Source organism: Trypanosoma equiperdum (assembly GCF_001457755.1).
Source record: "Trypanosoma equiperdum strain OVI genome assembly, contig: ctg_252, whole genome shotgun sequence".
Classification (NCBI taxonomy): Eukaryota; Euglenozoa; class Kinetoplastea; order Trypanosomatida; family Trypanosomatidae; genus Trypanosoma; species Trypanosoma equiperdum.
In genome coordinates, this window is record NW_027124146.1 from 19155 (window position 1) to 37373 (window position 18219).

Sequence of the window (18219 nt, forward strand, 5' to 3'; positions counted from 1 at the left end):
ATCTCGATGACGAGTTCATTACAAACCGCAGTGAGGCCACCATTCCAAAGGTCCTCTGCTGTGTGTGTGGGCTCCTCATTGACAGTAACCCGAGCAACATGTGTAGCAGCTGCCTACGCTCTCACGTTGATATCACAGAGTCTGTGCAAAAAGAATATATAATTGTGTATTGTCCCGAGTGCAGCCGCTATTTGCAACCCCCACAATACTGGACTCGAGCGGATCTAGAAAGCCGTGAGCTCCTTACCATCTGCCTCAAGCGTGTGAAAGGTCTCAGTCGAAACGTTTTCAAACTTGTTGACGCCAAATTTATATGGACGGAACCACATTCCAAGCGCCTGAAAGTAAAATTGGTGCTTCAGAAGGAGGTGATGAGCAATATCGTGATTCAGCAAGCGTGCGTTATTGAGTATGTTGTCGTGTGGCAACAGTGTCCAACCTGTCAGAAGGTGGCTACCGGGCAGCCTCAGTGGGACGCTTGCGTTCAGCTGCGGCAGAAAGTTGCGCATAAGAAGACGTTTCTTTATCTTGAACAACTCATTCTGAAGCACAAGTTACAGGAAAATTTCATTCGAGTCGAGGCACAGCCCGATGGATTGGACTTCTTTTTTGCACACAAAAGTCACGCCTTGAACTTTTTGGAGTTTGTCAGTCGCAATAGTCCTGTCACGCGCCGCGATGCCGTACAGCTAGTCTCACACGATAGCAAGAACAATACCGCGGTTCAGCATCATACCTTTTCTCTCGAAATTGCTCCCTTGTGCCGTGAGGATCTTGTACTGCTACCTTACCAAAGTTACTACCTGAAGCTTGGCGGACTTGGACCTCTCGTGCTTGTCCACAAGGTTTACAGCAGTGTTGTCCTTGTCGATCCTCGGACACTGCGGGCCAATGAGTTCACAGGGACGTATTATTGGAAGAAGCCCTTTCTTCCTCTCATGAACTCTCGCGAAATGACGGAATTTTACGTGCTACAGTGTACACCAACTGGTGTAACGAATGGTCGCTATCACTTAGGTGTTATTACCGTCTGTCTTTCCAGTGAAGTCGGCTACGGACGCGAATGGATCGTCACATCCCACTTGGGTGGGCTTCTGCAGCCGGGTGACCTTGCAATGGGTTACTTACTGGAAGGCAGAACCTTCAACCATGAGGAATGGGAAAACAACAAGTATAAGCAAGACCAGTTGCAAGAGGTGGTGCTTGTGAGGAAGCACTTTCCGGCGCAACGCGCCCGTCGCCACAGGCGGAACTGGAAGTTAAAGCGGTTGGATGTTATGGATCCTTCTTGTGCTGAACGCAACGCAAGGCGGCAGGAAGAACAGGAGGAGGAGCGGCTTGAGTTTGAGGACGAACTGGAGCGAGATGTGGAACTTCGCCGTGATGTACCCATCTATAAGATGCTTGATAGTGAATTAGCTGAGCGGGTGGTAAAGAAAAATGAAGGAAAAGGAAATGCCAACCCTGAGAATGAGTGTGATGACGACGCGGACGAGGCGCCGCAGATAGCATTGGAGGAGATGTTGGACGAACTTAGGCTTAGTGACGATGATGAGACCGCTGCTGCCGACGATGAAGAGGCATCCGTCGAAAACGCCAGAAAAAAGAAACGGCCTGAGGTGTAAAGGCGAGATCTAATTAAAAGACGGAAACTGCACCACCGCAGCAGGGAGATCCAATTACATGGCTACCGGGGAGGGGAAAAGGTTTGCTACGTGTGTAATGTAGGGGTTCCCTTCTCTGTGTGTTTGTGTGTGTGATGTTTGCGCATAAAAATCTTTTGTTATTAATACGGTACGTTAATCGAGGACACTATATATAAATTTATTTTCTAACCTCAGTGTTACCTTGCTTCAGGTGCTTCATGGGGTCAGGATTCCAACGAGTTCAAGACTTTATATCCCTTAACCCCGCTTAGCTGTTTTATCCTTTCATTTTTCGTTTCTGCCGTAGTAGACAAAATCAATACTTACAGAGGTGTTTGCTGCCCGAAGGTTTGTCAAATTGTGTCCATTGCATAGCCATGAAAGTCGCAGGTTCAATTCTCGCATTACTGCGCAACAGACTACCAACTGCACCTCTACATCCGGTGACTGCAGCGGAGCTTCTGTGTGAGCTTCATCCATCTGAAGATCGAGTTGTGTCCGCCCATCTTGTGGGATGTGTGGAAGGGAATGGTGTTTTGCTATCGCTTCCCGTCCTACTCGGCCTCATTCGACGCGGTTACTCCGACTCCTTAAAATCGTTTGGTAGTTCTGCACTTAGTCAATGGGGACCAATGGAAGAAACAATTTTTACTGCACTGTGGGTGCAGCTGCGAAGCCAGCGGGAAAGTTTAGTTGAAGTTGGAAGTGGTCCGGATGCCACAGACGGGATCGGTGAGAGTGAAGCCCAAGTGTCAGCACCGGAGAGACTCCACGCAGATTCCTGTCTCCTTATTGAGAGGATGATGCTTTTGATGATTAGCCTGGGAAAATTTGTGCTTCACTCAACACTCACGCTGAAGGGTGTTCGCCTTCAGCTCTTAGCTGAAGCACTGTCACCACCATGCGATGCTGTCGAATCAGCATGGTGTCGCATGGCAGAAGCCAGGAATGCTGGTGAAATCCCTTCTGAAAGATTGCTGGACATCAGTAAGTTGGTGGCAAGGTGTGTTCATATATACGGAAAGTATTTTGCGGCGTATCATCACATATTTTGTGCAATTTTATTTACTGGTGTTGAAGCATCCCGAAAACTACTCGAGGCGCAGCTACCCTTGACCGATCGCGAAACACTCGCACGCGTACGTTCAGCTCGTGATGTGCTACTGGAGGTCAAGCCGCTGTTGACGGGACTGTTGGTTCGTGCTTCCTCTCGAGAAACTCAGAGGTACGTTACGGAAGTTGAGGAGTGGTTGGAAATGATTGTCAGTCTCGTTGAAACGCCTGTCCTGAAGGCCGTTGGCCTGCAACTGAGAAGTCATATCTGTAGTTTGGGCTCCTCTGGCAATGTAGATAACAGTGAAATTCTCGGCGCGGAGTTGAGAAATTGTTACATTGTGATGATGCACACAGCAGCGGTTTTGCTCGCAATGCGCTTTCACCGCAACCGATTTTTTGAGGAATGCAACTTCTGTGTGCGTGCGAATAATTTGATTGCTCGGGGCCTGAAAACGATATGGTGGATGCTAGACACCATTACCATGTCCATGGGGTCGCCAAATAAGGCTGTAGAGCTGCAGGATCTCCACTCCGAAGACAGCGTAACGTGGTGTGAGTGGGGAAACTGTTGCGAGGTAGCGGAAGTTGTTCGTAGGTTTTTCCCCCTTTATAGCGATGACGCTCGTGTGTCTAAGATGGCCTTGACAAACCCTTATTTCTGCGTGTCTCACCACCCTCCGGTAAGTGAAATAACTAGCGTTCTTCTGCGCATACTTCGTGCGGCGTGTCATCGTCTCGCTAGGTCTGTTGCTGGTGATGGTGATTTGCAGTGCTCTACTGTTCCTTTCGTCGTTTTTCTTCAGATTGTACGGGCTGCACTCAGTTGGGGAGATGCATGTCATGAAGATGGGGGACTCTCCCCGAGTTTTGTATGGTCGACCATCCGTGCAACTTTACCCCGTCAGCTTCATGCATCCTCACCGCCACTTTGGACTGTGTTGGTGTTACTGGAAGATCTTGGCGCCTCCGCATATTTCTGTGCATATCATTGCCGGGTGAAGTTGAGCATTGAAGACAGGACTGTAATTGATGCAATGAAGGAAATGTGTGACAACTGCTTGGCGTATCTGAACAAGCGTTACTTATGCGATGATGACCTAGCTGATGCTGATGTTATTTGTCGTGTTCTCCATACCCTCGCCGCACTGAAAACGAGGGGAAGAGACCAGTCCACGCTCTTTGGAGGAGACCTTTTTTCTAGTCATTCCACCCTAATGAATCATTTAAGGAAGCAGCTTGTGCCACTGGACCAAGGTGTGCTGCGTCGCTCGGGTGGTTCATCCACGAGCTCAAGCCGTACGGGAATAAACAATCTGGCAGGTGATCCTCAAGGTGGGGACTTTCATGGAGGTGCTTACTGGTTCATCTGTAGTGCGTGCGAAACGAATATTCTTTGGCAGAAAGGTACCGCGTCAATTAGCTCCCCGAGCAGTTGCCACTGCTGGATGCGACGCAATGACCCAGTTGAGGCTGTGGTAGCGTGCATAGAGCTGTTTCTTCCATTACTTGGACAGGAAGATAGGGTTGGAGACCACGAGCATTTTATGGAGGATGCTTATCCTACTTTACGGTCTGTGTACAATGCTGCCATCCGTAGTTATTGCACCACGACTCCTTTGTGCGGTGGCTTGGGATCCGATGAACTTTTTTCTTCAGATTGTGCCCTCCCATCAAAATATGGGACCGGTAGTGAACGCCAACCCCTGGCGCCTACAGCATTCCTCGTGGAGTGTCACCAGTATCTTCTGTTGCTTTACCCAACTGCAATGCAGCCGCAGCATGCGTATCGGATATTGAGGGTTATGCTAACTACCTCACCACTTCTTTTTGCCCACACACCGCAATTGGCGCGCTTCCTTTTCCGTTGCCTTATTCCAGTGGAAAGGGGCAGAAGTACAAGCGCCCACGACTTCATTGAGAGTTGCGATCCCCAAGAGTTGTGGCAGGTTCTTTTGTGTGCCTGTGCCACTCAGGTTGCGTGCGCTGGGTGTAAAACCTCGTCAAATAATGTTCGTCGCGATGAGGGAGGCAAAGTGCCGATCATACCCTCAAGCATTTGGAGTGAAGATGCTGAAATTGTTTTTGGTGTTTTGTACGACGTTGGCAACAGTGATGTGGGAGATAACGACACGTTTCTTACCATACGAGGGCATGTGGTTCGTAGGGCGATGGAGATTCTACATGCACAGGGTCTTTAATCTGTTGTGGTTTAGTGACGCCTGTTGTTATTGTTCTATTTTTTTAAAATCACAAATTATCTTTATTTCAGTTGACTGTGTGTCTCTCTCTCTCCCTTTTTTTTGGGGGGGCTCTTCACATATTTTGCGCCTTTCGGTTTCACTTTATTTATTTATTTTTTGTCTCAATATTTGGTTACCACGTCTTTTTTTCTTCCTTTTTACAAGGATGGACGATTTGTTCTTTTTCTCTTTGGTTCTTACTGACTTTGACGTAATCAGTCTTCTTCTTTTGAAGCTTTTTATTTCACCTTATTGCTGTCTAGTTTTATGTTAGTTCGTTCTTTACCTCTTGTTCTTAGTCTTCTATTTTCACTTCGCTAATTCCATCTGGTCCTCGATCTATGGGGAGTTGACAGACATTCGAATTGTTTTGCAGGTGTCTGACTGTTTGCGTGGAAGGGGAAGAAGGTTTCAAGGATTGCCTTGTTAGTTAATCATTTTGATTTTTTTCCGTATCGGGATTTAAAGGGGGGTTCCATTGACCACGTTGTCGATTCTGTGGTTTTGGGGCAATTAGCACGTGAGCTCTTGTTTATATCCCTTTCTTGAGTGCTGATTAATGCCTCGAGGAGTCACCGCACGTCCTCAGTGAGGTGCGTTGATGCCATGAGGTTGACAGTTATTTCATAGCGGATCGACTTGCGGTTGACTCAGCGTAGAAAATCTTTTTTTCTCGAATGTACGGGAAAGGGGCCATCTTCCGGGGTATCCGTGTGTCGGCCTTTGATATCAACGGAGGGGCTGAACTTATTTAACTCCTTGTTGTGGCTCCACCCGAGGTTGCTTCCCAAAACGAGACTGGGGTTAACGCCGGTTACTTAGTTTGTCGAAAGCTCTTTCCACTGTTGTTTGACGTGGGTGGTGCTTTCATTTTTTTTATCCTTTGCGATGATTTAAATCAGATACGTGCATGTGTGTGCAATTCTGTATGCCGGTGGTGTAGGGAGTGGGAATGTATCTGCAAGTTCAAAGGCTATGTTGTCGCTGTTTGTGTGTGTGTGTGTGGTGAAGGGTGGGGAAAGTGTAGTTGTTTACGAGTTGTGTGAGTGAATTCTGTCCTATGAAACACATTAGTGTGCCGATATTTGGGCCTCATGCGCTTGTTTTCTTAATATTGTTTCCAACTCCGCTCCTGACCCCTACCTTGTTTGTCAATTTCACAATGGCGTGCTTGCTGTTAAAAGTATAGCTCGCGGTGTGCTGAGGGAGGTGTAGCGTCGCTAAAACAGTTTCTGAGGTAAGAAAGAGGGGAGACACACGCATAAATATCAATACACACAGGGCAACAATATACGGCTGCCGTTACAGCAAGAGGTCAAGGACAAAAACAAATAGCGTAAAAAAGGAAGGGTGTGGTGTTTTTTCCCCCTCCAGTGTATCTGTCAGCCCTCCACACTGCGGTAGGGTGAAAGTGGTTCATACTCACAAAAAAAAGAGGGGGAAGTATAATAAATGTCTGACAGTGGTGACGAATACGAAAGGAGGGAGGACATCCTTCTGCAGGATGATATTAACCTGGCGGGGGCCAATGTTAATGGAGTGGACACTGATCCGTGCGGTTATTACGCATCGCTTGGCGTGTCGCAGGACTCCTCGCAGGCAGCGATCCGCCGTGCGTTTCTCCAATTAAGTCAAATTTTTCACACAGATAAGCACGTTGGTGAGGACGAAGAAATTCAGGCACTTATGAACGAGCGATTCCAGCAACTGATGGAGGCGTACTCTGTGCTTTCTGACGAAGGGAAGCGGGCTGCGTATGATGCAAGCGGCAAGTTGGGTCTTAACCGCTACTCGCTCATTCCCAAAGAGATCACACAGAGAGAAGATATTTTGCGTTACATGTCTACTCTGGAGAGGGAAGCAGAACTGTTGAAGCTATCGAAATTGCTCTCTGCTAGTTCTAGGACTACCGTCTCGTATTCTGTCGATCATCTCACAAATTCCATGTGGAAACTTGGAACTTCTGCAAATGATACTTTGCAGCAGCAGAGTAATGGTGTTGATACTGAGGAGGCAGGTACTGACGAGGGGGAGACGGAGACACCTCCTAAAGGTGACATAGCGGATGCGGCAAACGGGGCGGAAGGAAGCAGTGCGCAACCTGTTCCACTCAACACGAGTGTCGCCGTACGAGAAGTGCAGCTAGATGGAAAGAACTTACTTGTGTTAATTCCCGGAGATGAGGTGCAGCAGCAGTTGCGGCAGCAGTTACAGCATTCGACTGGTGGTGGCAGTGGAGGGTCAGCGGCTCCTCTCAGCCCTGAGCAGCGCTTTGGTGGGGTCCCACTTGCAGCGAAATTACTGCTTGGGTTGTTACCCCGAAAACTCCATTTCGAACACTCCATCCACCACTATGCATCGCCGTCATTTAGTGTGCGAACGAAAACGGAAGCCCAGCACGAGGGGATGCGATCGGTTTTGCGGTGTACAGCGATAGCATCCTATCAACCCAATCCAGTGACATTATATTCTATTTCGTGGCGCCTGTCTGTCGCGAGGTTGCACATCGCTTGTACTTGGGAGCGCATACTCAACAACTTGTGGAGACTTAAATCAAAACTGGTACTGTTCAACACCCAGTCTCTACTTCCCATGTATGAGCTGTCTCTTAAACGGATGCTGGCTGCTGGGTTGGAGATCGAAAACACGTGGGTTATGTCAATGAGAAACAGGGGCTTGTTCAGAACTACGATAGGGCAATCTACGCCTGAAGGTGCTCAACGAGGTCTGCAGTTTCTTGTTGGTTATCGCAGTGCAAATGTTTCTCTTTTCAGCACTGCGCCTGTGGTGTGGGGGGGAGGGGAACCAGGCTGTGGGGGTGTTTCGAGGGGCGTGTTGGAGCATTCAGTGAGCGTAGATGCGTTGCGGGGCAGAGCGCACGTTGGCTTCTCCTCATGGTATACTATTTCGAAGTATAATCGGATTGGGGTCGGTTTTTCCACGGCCCTTCCATGTCCTCGTGGTCTTTCGAGGTACGTCTCGCCATTTGTGGACCACCCCGAATACCTTTCTATCAATGAAATGTCATTTCTCTTAGGGAGGGGTGACCATCTTATTCGGATCCCTGTCGTCGTTTTCCACTCACCGAAAGTTCAAAGCGCCTTACTGTGGTTGACAGCTCCGGTGTTACTTTATCGTATTGGGCGGCTTGTTATGCGACCATATCAATCGGCTCGCATGGCGGCTCTGTATCGTCAAAATCGTTTGGACCATCGAACAGAGATGGATGTGGCCCGTGTGCGTGCCACTCACGAACAAAAGGCATTGCAGAGCAGCTCCCTCCGCAGTCGTATGGCGGAGGAGCAAATCGGTGGACTTGTTATAATCAATGCGAGATATGGCGTGCTTCAGCCGCGCTACCCGGAGTCGTTGGTTTTGCCACCGAAACAACCGAATGCCGCGGGTAACCGTTCTGAAGTTAGTGGAAGGCAACGGCAGACGTGGTGGAGGTTTTGGCGGGCGGGGAGGGGGACCCCCACGCCTTCGGAGTCCGTGACCGTGAACGGTAAAAAAAAAGACGAAGGTGAAGAAACCGAAGGCGATTCATCATCCTCAGTACTTGTGTTGGACGTAACGGTGCCGCTGCAAAACTTTGTTCGAGACTCTCAGCTTGTACTTCCAGAGGGATCCAAGAGTAAATTGGTTGGTTTCACCGACCCTGATCCCTTTACACGGGAAAGAAAGCAACTTAAAATTGTTTATAGGTTCCAGCGTCGGCGACATGTGGTTATTTTAGATGATGAAGATATCGTTCGACTGCCACAAAGGGAACATTTGGTTGAGTCGTAGTTAGCCACCCTGCGTTCATACAGCGCTAATGTGTGTTTGTGGGGGAGGGGCTGAGGAAGGCGAAATATGTTTCAAGTCCGCCCCGGCTGGGTGTCATTATGCAGCAGCGGGAGACTCGGGAATATCTGTGGTGCCACCTCCCTCTGCGGAGGTGTGGTGTGGGGGAGGCTTAAACTGGTGTTTAGACTGATTTGAACGAACGGTAGCGAATGCGGATGGTATGATTCGCTGTGTAATTATAATCTTTAAGGGTTTCCTTTTTATTCATTCGTGCCCTTTCACCGGCAACGTAGGCATGCCGCCGGTGCCGTTTAAGCATACTTCATCATTTTCTCATTATAAAAGGTATTTGCCTTCCTTTGTGGTATCAACCCCTTGCCTGAACTATTCAACCTGTCGTGTTGTTTCTTATAGGGGGCCGCTACAGGTTACATGACACGTTGCCGGCTCGTTGGTGCTTCTTCTGGTGGGAAATATATTTCTACTACCAATGCAAAGACTCGCCCCGTGATGGGCTGTTTGAGGTTTGCCTCAAGATTGTCGGCCCTCGGATCGACTCAACAACCGAAGTTCTTCGCCCTGCCGCTGCTTGCAACAACACGTGGTTTCGGTCACCTTGTGCGCGAGGTAGATATGCGGGGCTTTCGAGGTGATTTTGGACAACTGCGACACAAGAACTTGGCGAGTACACAACGGTATGTCACTGATGCCCTTGGAGCCAAGAAAAACGTAATATTTTGTGGTGCCTATCACACGGGGAAGTTAACAATTCTGAAGGCAATAGGTGAAGCGTGTGAGGCCCGGGGGAAGAAGGTCGCATACGTGTCGTGTAACCCTCAGCGCGCGTCTCGTTTCGGTGGTTTTTTGTTGTATCACTTTGTTGGGCTGCGTTACCTGTTCCGTAACGAGATTCCCTCACGAGACCAGTTGGATGGGGCGTTGGAAAGACATGCACGGCTTTGTGAATCTACATACGCTGGATGCGTACCAAGTTTGAAGTCAGTTGATGTGTTGATATTCGATGCTGTGGATCAACTTGAACCCACTATTCTGGCGTCTATGGATGCGGTGTGTCGCCGTTTGCGAGGGAAACCGAATGACGCCTTTGGGGGCCTGCGTGTCTTTGCTGCAGCTGATTTCTGGCGTCTCCCGGTTCATCCCAGCAGCGACACTGGTGGCTATATCTTCCAACTAGATAATTGGGGGGAGCTGTTTCCAAAGCAGCATCTGCTGAAGAAAATCTATGGGCAGACAAAAGCACTTACCACACTTGTGAACAAGGCATATTACGGCCAACTCTCTGCTGAGGATATTGAAGAACTTGAGGCGCGGTCATCGGCGGGAAGGACGGAAAGTGGAGCTGCCTGTGGTGGCTCAAAAAAGGAGGCTTCCGAGACAAGTGGAAGTTTTAGTGTCAGTGACGATGGCAGTCGCCAGGTGGAGGTTGAAGAGGAAGGAGCAGGCTCTGGTTTGTTGCCACCGCAGCGACTAATTTCGAACGCTGAAGCCATTATCAAATTTACCTCACGTTTCCCGAAACAGCCGTCGATCCGTGTACTGCCACCGCGTTTTCGAACGCTGAAACGAACGGAAATAGGGAATTACATTGTAAACATGATGGTTCAGTCCTCCACGCTGCATTCTTTTGGCCTCGTTGACTCACTGAACCTTGACATCGGTGCGTCCGTGCATCTCCTTTTTGATGGCACCGCAGACTTTGGTGTAACGGCAGGAACGGTTGGTGAGGTGTTGCAGGTAAAAGAACACGCGCTTGTTGTCCACTTTCCTTCCGTACATCGCACTGTGGATGTTCCTCGCATGCGAATTAGCGTTTACCACCCCTTCTACCCCGAGGTGCGGTATGAAGTTCAACAGTTTCCCCTATATCCACGCCATTGTATCTCACCTATTAACATGTTGACGTATCATCACGCATACCAAGTGCACATTGACTGTCATCAACTTGCAGACACAAACGATCTGGGGAATATACTTGCACGCATGCGTACCTTCGATGACTTTACAATCGAGCGCGTCCATGACTTTGCCCATTTGGATGGTATGGTACACGAGCCAACTCGAATTTATTATCAGCGCATCGACAACCAACCCCTTTCTTCAGCGGCAGAGCAATGGTGCCGAAACTGCAAGTCTTATGTTTCAACCTCCGACTTCTACACCCACTGGGATAAGTGTATTCGTCAGGTTCGTTGGTGTACCGTATGCAACACGCGTATCCCACTGGAACGGCTTGGCCCCCACCAGGAGAAGCATCAAATTGTGTTATGCCTGGACTGCGGTCGTGCGGTTGAGTGGCGTCGGTGGGAGGGCCACCGGCTCACGTGTTCCGCAATGATGCGCGAGGTTTCACCTGAAAATGAATTCCTTCCGCTACGTACCCGCCAGCTGGCGTTAGAGATGGGTCTCGATAAACGTGATTTACATACAATGAAGGGCTTTAACCGCGGCATGCTCCCAAAGTCGCGAAAACAGTGCAACGGTGGAGAAGCTTGAAGGAAGAGGCTACTAGTTTTTTTGGTGATGGTGGTGGTGGTGTGCTGCATGTACCATGGATTAGAGAGGATTGCAGAGGGTCAAGTGATGTGTGTGCGTGCAGGTGGGGACTTGGAGGGTGGGGGGAGGGGTGCGTTCATCTCTTTATTCCGCGCTTAGATGACAGATTGACTTTAGCGGTGTACGACTGGAATGCCGACGTAGATATGCACTTTCGTTGCCTCATAGTCATTTTCGTATTCACTTCTGTACTGTTGTTGTCATTGCTATTGCCTTCATGTTGAGTGGTGTGGGTGCTGTTTTGCTTTGCATTGCGAGGTTGCAGGTTTTCGCTCTACTAGCATTATTACTGGTTCCATCTTGAATGCACCCTCCGCTTCATGTACACAACACGTTTCTTTCCCATAACATTCTGGATCCGTAGTTAGTACGACCCTTAACCCAAGAGGCTCCGTATCAGCTAGCCGCACTTTCCCCTCTTGGTTGAAATAGGAAATGCCACCGAATTCGGCTACGCGTTGGCTCCCGTTCGTCTCTTCTGACCTTAAGGATTATCTTAACCGCTATTGGGCGGTTATGTTTACGGTCGGTGCGCGCCCAATAGAGACGGGCCACATTCGCCACTACGTGTCATGGTATTGTACACGGATGAAGGTGGTGCTTTTGGACCACCACGTTTACGTGGAACCGTTGCGCCAACAGTTGCAGGAGGTGAGTCGCACCCCTGAGTTACCGCTTCTCTTTGTTAATAAGAAACTTGTGGGGACACTCCGAGATGTGGAACTGCTGGAGCGTGAGAAGAAGTTGAAGGATGTGTTGCATTTTGGTTTCGAATGGCGCGTTGGGGGGAGCGTTGCCGCCACGAATGGACAAAAATCTCTAATGGGCGCCCTTCCAGCCCCTTACGGCGATGCGGAATTCTTCCGCGGCCGTTACCGTGGCCCCCCTGTTGCGCGCCCGGTTGTGTCCCTTCCAACGTTGCACCCCTTCGCCCTCCGATCGGAGGAGTGATTTTTCCCCATTGCATTATACTCGCTGTGTCAGCACTTAAAAGTTATTGGTGTGATAGAATGGGGTAATTGTAATTATATATTGCTGCAAACCGAAAGAACGTAGTGGGTCTGCATTAGTGTTTTCAATTTGCTTCTTCGCCTCCCCGTGCCTTCGATTTGTTAACGGTGTCGGCAATGCTAGGTAAGCAGCGGCCTACTTCATGGTAGAGGAAGTGCTGTAACAAATGTCCTCCGGCGAACTGCAACAATCGACCCCCGGAGCGCCGCAAGATCTGGAAGAAATGCTCACTGCTCTGCGCAATGAGGCGGAAGCAGGAGCATCTGGTGGATCTACCAAACCCGAGAGAAGCCACCCAGCTGTTGCATTTTACTGTGGTAAACGTGCTGTGCGACTGCAGGTAGTACCAGATGGCACAGATATTTCGCATTCTGAGGACTCCACACTGTATGTTATTTCCCTTCATCAAGCACTCCTCCCTGCCCACTACAATGATTCATTTAGCGAGGAGGAGCATTCGTTACGTCTTTCTAGCTCTGAGGGGCTTGAGTTGTTGCGCACTAACTGGGAACTCCTACTGTGGCTACTCATGCCCTCTGTACAAATTAGCGCTTCGTGCCACCCGATGGACGGGGCTGATGACTCCTCACCAATATCTTCATGGCGTGAATTGTGTTGTCCCTTGACATGGGAGGACTATAAATGTCTTCGACGACACGGTGTAATGGACCGCGTGCATTATAGTTACGTAGTGTTTCTGCGCTTCTACGGATGGCGGTTGCATAATGAGGAGAACGGAGTTCTTGACCGACATAGAAATTGGGAAGCAAGGTACAGATTACTCGTATCTCCGGATCAGTGCTGTAAGTGTTCGCTCGGAGGTGGTGTTGCTTGCGACGAAGTTGTCAGGCGTTGGACATGTGATGACGGGGTGCCTTGTCCCTACACCGCGCTAACCCGGATTTTAAAGGTGTTGCTGGAATTGTGCTTCAATCGATACGCGGTGAATTTGGTTGCATTCATCATTGAAGAAATGAGCAAGGGGCGCTTGCTGTTTTTGCAGCAAATACTGGAAAGTGTTTGGTTCCCAATTGTCGTGAACTCCAAGCAGGTTGCCGATGCCGACAGGGATTACCTCAGTCGGAAGCTGCATCACCTCACTCACAGCGACTCCGACTAGGGACGGCAAACCTATTATAGCAGCTTGCATTGAGGCCAAGTCCCTATCCTTGCTGCAGTGGTGCCATTTCTCTTCCAGTGATTGGACCAACATTAACGCTAAGCGCTGGTGGCGTGCTTACGATCATGCACTATGCTCTAGCTCTGCGATATTTGTGAATCTGGTGCAATAAGGTATTACGAATCTACTCCTTGTTCATGTAGATTTGGTCGCTTCTTCCTCTTTCTTTTATTCCGTTGCCGTACGACTGGGATACTTCAGAGGCTTCAGAGTTGGAGGCATTTGTAGGAATAGGTCAAGGGTGAGTGTTGTAACGCCTGTGAGACAACACGTAGTCCCCAATATGGATTATCAGTTCTTGTGGGATGTGGAGTTTGTCTTTCCACTGGCTAGTTTGCTGCTTTCCTCAGCCATCACTTGGGTAGGTGCTCCCATTGTTTCGCGGTGGTTGCCCCATCTTCCACCGGTGGAAGAGAATGAGCCCCGATTCACTCGAACACCGCGGAAAACCCGTACCAAGGGAGACTAAAAAGCTGCGTTGTTGCCAACTTCCCCCTCCCCCCATCTTTCACATTCACATGTGCACGTTTGTGGGTGCCCCTTTGCGTAAGGGGCTCAGCGCTGACTACCCACACGAACCGCAGGAGTAAAGGGAAGTGCCTCATTTTTGTTCATGATCAGCCATGTCGTTGGCGCGCTTCTGTAGACGTGTGTAACGTGGTAAGTATTTTGTGCTTTTGTATTTTGCGCTTCGAGGGCCCGCTACGCACAAAAAAAATGCTCTCCTCTAAACTTCGATTCCTTATCTCTTGTGATGTCTTTACACTGTGCAGAAGGGGTAGCGAGTGTGGGGTACAGAAGGTGCTGTCGCATTGTAGCGTTTGCACGGTCGTTATCGCTGTTGTTCTGCGGCGATCCACCAAAACAATAGCCCACAACGAAGCGCAGGCAAGACAGTTGTTTGTTCAGTTTATTTCCTTCTCTTTGTCTGTTCAACTGTCTATAGTGCCACATGCACTGTTGTAAGGTTTTTTCGTTTCGCCTCACGGCAGGCCTTCTGCAGCAGCTGCCTATGCCGATGCCTCCGCCGCGACCAGGAGTAAGCGTCAACATGCAGCATGCGGTTGAAATAGAGGCGAAACGGCGGGTGGAGCTTGACGAGGCCACGCGCGCCCGGTACGTCGTTGTGAAGGAAGAAACTCGTGCTTCGGGGGACCGTGTCATTGGCATAGACCTCGGTACTACGAACAGCTGTATTTCATATATCGACAAGAAAACGAACAGGCCAAAGATAATTCCATCTCCAACGGGGTCGTGGGTTTTTCCCACCGCAATTACGTTTGATAAAAGTCACAAGGTTCGCTTATATGGTGAAGAGGCCCGGGCCTGCGTACGGACGAGTGCGAGCGCGACGTTGTGCAGTGGAAAGCGCCTTATTGGCAGGGGTGTTGGTGAGTTGGGCCGCGTACAGTCCCAGCTCCATAAGACAAATATGGTTACGCTTAACGAACGGGGAGAGGTGGCAGTAGAAATTATGGGTCGCACCTATACAGTAACCCATATCATAGCCATGTTCCTGCGCTATCTGAAAAAGGAGGCAGAAAAATTTCTCAAGGAACCGGTGAATGCCGTTGTAGTGAGTGTTCCTGCATTCTTCACCCCACAACAGAAGGTAGCGACGGAGGATGCTGCACTTGCCGCGGGTTTTGATGTCCTGGAGGTAATTGACGAGCCATCCGCCGCTTGTTTGGCTCATACTGTTTTGCAGCCTAGTAATGCCTCATCAAGGGAACATCTATCGGGATCTAAGCGTATTGTACGTTCGCTGGTGTTTGATTTGGGCGGTGGCACACTGGACTGTGCTGTGATGGAAAATGATCGGCGACGGGGTACTTTTACACTTGTTGCGACACATGGTGACCCATTGCTTGGCGGCAATGATTGGGATGCTGTATTGTCTCAGCATTTTTCTGACCAATTTGAGCGTAAGTGGCGAGTACCTCTGGAGGACGCAGAAGGAAACGTGGGGCAAGGTGTAGCTACGTACCGCCAGCTCCTTCTTGAGGCTGAGAAGGCAAAGATTCATTTTACGCACTCAACGGAGCCATATTATGGCTACAATCGTGCATTTCACTTTTCAGAGAAGCTTCGTGACATTGTTCCACTCGAGGCCACGCTCACGCTTGAGGAATACATTGAACTAACTCGGCCATTGAGGGTTCGCTGCGTGGAATGCCTCAACAAGCTTTTCGACCACACAAGCATACGTCCAGCAGACATTGACAATGTACTACTTGTGGGGGCCATGACACGTGACCCCCCAATACGCCATCTTCTGACAGAGTACTTTGGTCGACATGTGGAATCTGAAGCCTCGTGTCCTGCCGACTACGCTGTAGCCATCGGTGCCGCCGTCCGCGGTGCCATGCTTCAGGGTGGATTTGATGACTTATTGTCGAACACACGATTTGTCACGGGGACCGCACAAGCCTTGAAGCAGGGTGGTTTCCTGCGTCGCTGCTGCAATCGCATTGGATCCTTAGTCAGTAGCAGCGTTAATCCGAATGCCATTGGCCAGCGCTGGCGCGGGCGCGCAAAAGGGCTCTCTGATGAAGAAATAGCTAACTATGCAAAGGAGCTTGTTGAGTTTGAGGCAGCGTGCGACCGCCGGCTGCTGCTTGAAAGAGCAGAGAACGACGCAAACTTCGTGATGCGGCGTGTAACAGCCGATTCGAGCAAGCGGCAAGGGATGCAGGAAAAACGTGTGCGGCAGCTAAGTGAACAACTGAAGTTCTGGCAGTATATGGTGCACAACTTTCATGATCACGAAGACGAGTTACTGCGGACGGTACGAGAATTGGAGCAAGCACTGGATGAATTGGAAGGGCTGGCAGAGGATAACACGTCGGGCCTCACAACCGCAGGGACAGTTGACTTCTCCTCAGTGACCCCTGTGAACCATTGCGAGGAAGAAGAGCGAGACTGCAGCAGTGTTTCTGCAGCATCAAGATCGGCACAGCTTAGGACGGCACATGGGGACGGAAAGCTGAAGGAGCGCACACAGGACGAGGAGGGGGAGAAACCGAAAGGTCGTAAAATCATGAGGCGAGCTGTACCGCTGCCAAGGGCAAGTGCAGAAGCGCAGGAATTGGTGGAGGCGGGGCATCCCGCACTGCGAGGTGCCGATGTTTCCATGACAGAGTCCACGAGAAGTGCATTTTTCGAGGCACAGGTGGAGGAACGGGCATGGCGGGAGCCACCAACACCGCCTGGTGAGCATGGCTCATGGCAGGAGGTGAAGCGTGCGGTTGACGCTGGTGAGCCCGTTGGGAGCCCAATTGGTCTTCAGGAGTTACAGCGCCCAATGACACATGAAGAGATGCTACAGGTACTTAACAATATCGCACCCATTGATGATCCGGTGAGCGAGGAGCACGCCAGGAAGAGGGACCACTCCATTGATATGCGAACCATGACTATTGTTGAGGGTGCCGTAGATATGGTCGCGCTGCAGGAACTACTTGAGGAAGAAGCCAAACGGGCGGAGGAGCTTCAGCGTGCTCAGAAGAAGGGTGAGAAGCAACTTGTAGCCGATACATCAGCCAAACTGTTCGCGATGGACTAGCGTGGAAGATTTACGAATGACGGTGTTGTCGTAGGTATCGGGGTAGGGCCGATTACTCTCTCTCTCTGTGCTTGCTCCTCTTTATCTGCCTGCACCGGGTTTTCCCTCATAGTTTTTTTTTAAAAAAGAGACCCAACGCGTCTGCCCAAGTTCTGTTAATGAGGAACATACGAATAGCGTAAATGCAGGTCCGCTCGGGACCATCGCATTCATTCAAAGGGCGCTTGGACAGGTTCTTCTGCCGTATATACGGCTCTGGAAGTGCAACTGACAGTTGTTTCCGCTAACACCCTCGTGTTTACCTGAGTCTCATTTTTCGACCTTTCCCATCATCTTTTTCTGATTGCGGATAAACGTTCAAACAAAACAGGTTAGCCGCTAAGAATGTCCGGTGAGAAGACGCACACCCTCAAGCAGGTGCAGACCTTCGGCAAGAAGAAAACGGCCATTGCGGTCGCCACGGTGACGAAGGCCCCGCAGTGTAACATTCGCATCAATGGTGTCCCCATATCTCAGATCCTTCCTGAGACGCTCCGTGCGAAGATCATGGAAGCTGTCAAGGTAGTGGGCGCTCGGTACTTTTCTCGCCTGCGCGTTGATGTGAGGGTTCGTGGCTCCGGTCAGGTCGCTCAGGCATACGCCGTCCGCCAGGCCATCGCGAAGGGTATCATCGCATATTACCAAAAGTACCACAATGAGATTGAGAAGGCTGCACTGAAAGACAAGTACTTGGAGTATGACAAGTTCCTCCTCATTGCGGATCCTCGCCGCTGCGAACCCAAAAAATGGGGCCGTCACTCTGCCCGTACGCGCTTCACAAAGTCGTACCGTTAATCGCCTGCTGTATGACAGCGTATTGATGAGGTGGCGGCACGATATACACCCGGGTTGCGGAGTTGCCTTTATCAGTTGCATGTTTTTAATTTCTCTTTTAACTGTTTGTTTCACTATTAATTTCTTATCTGCTTTCACACCCTTCTGTAATGGGGTGGTCGTCGCTGCCGTGTGTTGCCACTTTCCTACACTGTCATTGGAAGTTGCGGTGATTTGCTTTCACCCCTATTTGTTTGTTTTATTTTCAACTTTTTTGTTGGTTGCTAGCACCCAAATGTCCGGTGAGAAGACGCACACCCTCAAGCAGGTGCAGACCTTCGGCAA

At 49.9% G+C, this 18219-nt stretch overlaps 7 protein-coding genes and 1 pseudogene across 8 annotated transcripts; all 8 read left to right on the forward strand.

Annotated features, from left to right (window-relative positions):
* The first annotated feature begins 2 nt into the window (after positions 1 to 2).
* On the forward strand, positions 3 to 1625 carry TEOVI_000092100:pseudogene (annotated as a pseudogene). Its single transcript has one exon. A coding segment is annotated over exon 1 (1623 nt).
* Positions 1626 to 2023: 398 nt separating this feature from the next.
* On the forward strand, positions 2024 to 4900 carry TEOVI_000092200 (uncharacterized protein; the record flags this gene model as incomplete). The annotated part of the gene is made up of 1 exon (XM_067224240.1): positions 2024 to 4900. The coding sequence occupies one exon, from the start codon at positions 2024 to 2026 to the stop codon at positions 4898 to 4900; it is 2877 nt and encodes a 958-aa protein (XP_067080341.1).
* A 1494-nt stretch (positions 4901 to 6394) lies between these two features.
* TEOVI_000092300 (chaperone protein DNAj, putative) lies at positions 6395 to 8731 on the forward strand (the record flags this gene model as incomplete). Its single annotated transcript, XM_067224241.1, has 1 exon — positions 6395 to 8731. One exon carries the CDS (start codon positions 6395 to 6397, stop codon positions 8729 to 8731), a length of 2337 nt encoding a protein of 778 aa, XP_067080342.1.
* A 432-nt stretch (positions 8732 to 9163) lies between these two features.
* Positions 9164 to 11245, forward strand: TEOVI_000092400 (DNA repair and recombination helicase protein PIF1, putative; the record flags this gene model as incomplete). The annotated part of the gene is made up of 1 exon (XM_067224242.1): positions 9164 to 11245. One exon carries the CDS (start codon positions 9164 to 9166, stop codon positions 11243 to 11245), a length of 2082 nt encoding a protein of 693 aa, XP_067080343.1.
* Positions 11246 to 11740: 495 nt separating this feature from the next.
* Positions 11741 to 12256, forward strand: TEOVI_000092500 (uncharacterized protein; the record flags this gene model as incomplete). Its single annotated transcript, XM_067224243.1, has 1 exon — positions 11741 to 12256. The coding sequence occupies one exon, from the start codon at positions 11741 to 11743 to the stop codon at positions 12254 to 12256; it is 516 nt and encodes a 171-aa protein (XP_067080344.1).
* A 226-nt stretch (positions 12257 to 12482) lies between these two features.
* On the forward strand, positions 12483 to 13436 carry TEOVI_000092600 (uncharacterized protein; the record flags this gene model as incomplete). Its single annotated transcript, XM_067224244.1, has 1 exon — positions 12483 to 13436. One exon carries the CDS (start codon positions 12483 to 12485, stop codon positions 13434 to 13436), a length of 954 nt encoding a protein of 317 aa, XP_067080345.1.
* Positions 13437 to 14448: 1012 nt separating this feature from the next.
* TEOVI_000092700 (heat shock 70 kDa protein, putative) lies at positions 14449 to 17061 on the forward strand (the record flags this gene model as incomplete). The annotated part of the gene is made up of 1 exon (XM_067224245.1): positions 14449 to 17061. The coding sequence occupies one exon, from the start codon at positions 14449 to 14451 to the stop codon at positions 17059 to 17061; it is 2613 nt and encodes an 870-aa protein (XP_067080346.1).
* A 384-nt stretch (positions 17062 to 17445) lies between these two features.
* On the forward strand, positions 17446 to 17895 carry TEOVI_000092800 (40S ribosomal protein S16, putative; the record flags this gene model as incomplete). The annotated part of the gene is made up of 1 exon (XM_067224246.1): positions 17446 to 17895. The coding sequence occupies one exon, from the start codon at positions 17446 to 17448 to the stop codon at positions 17893 to 17895; it is 450 nt and encodes a 149-aa protein (XP_067080347.1).
* Positions 17896 to 18219: the final 324 nt, after the last annotated feature.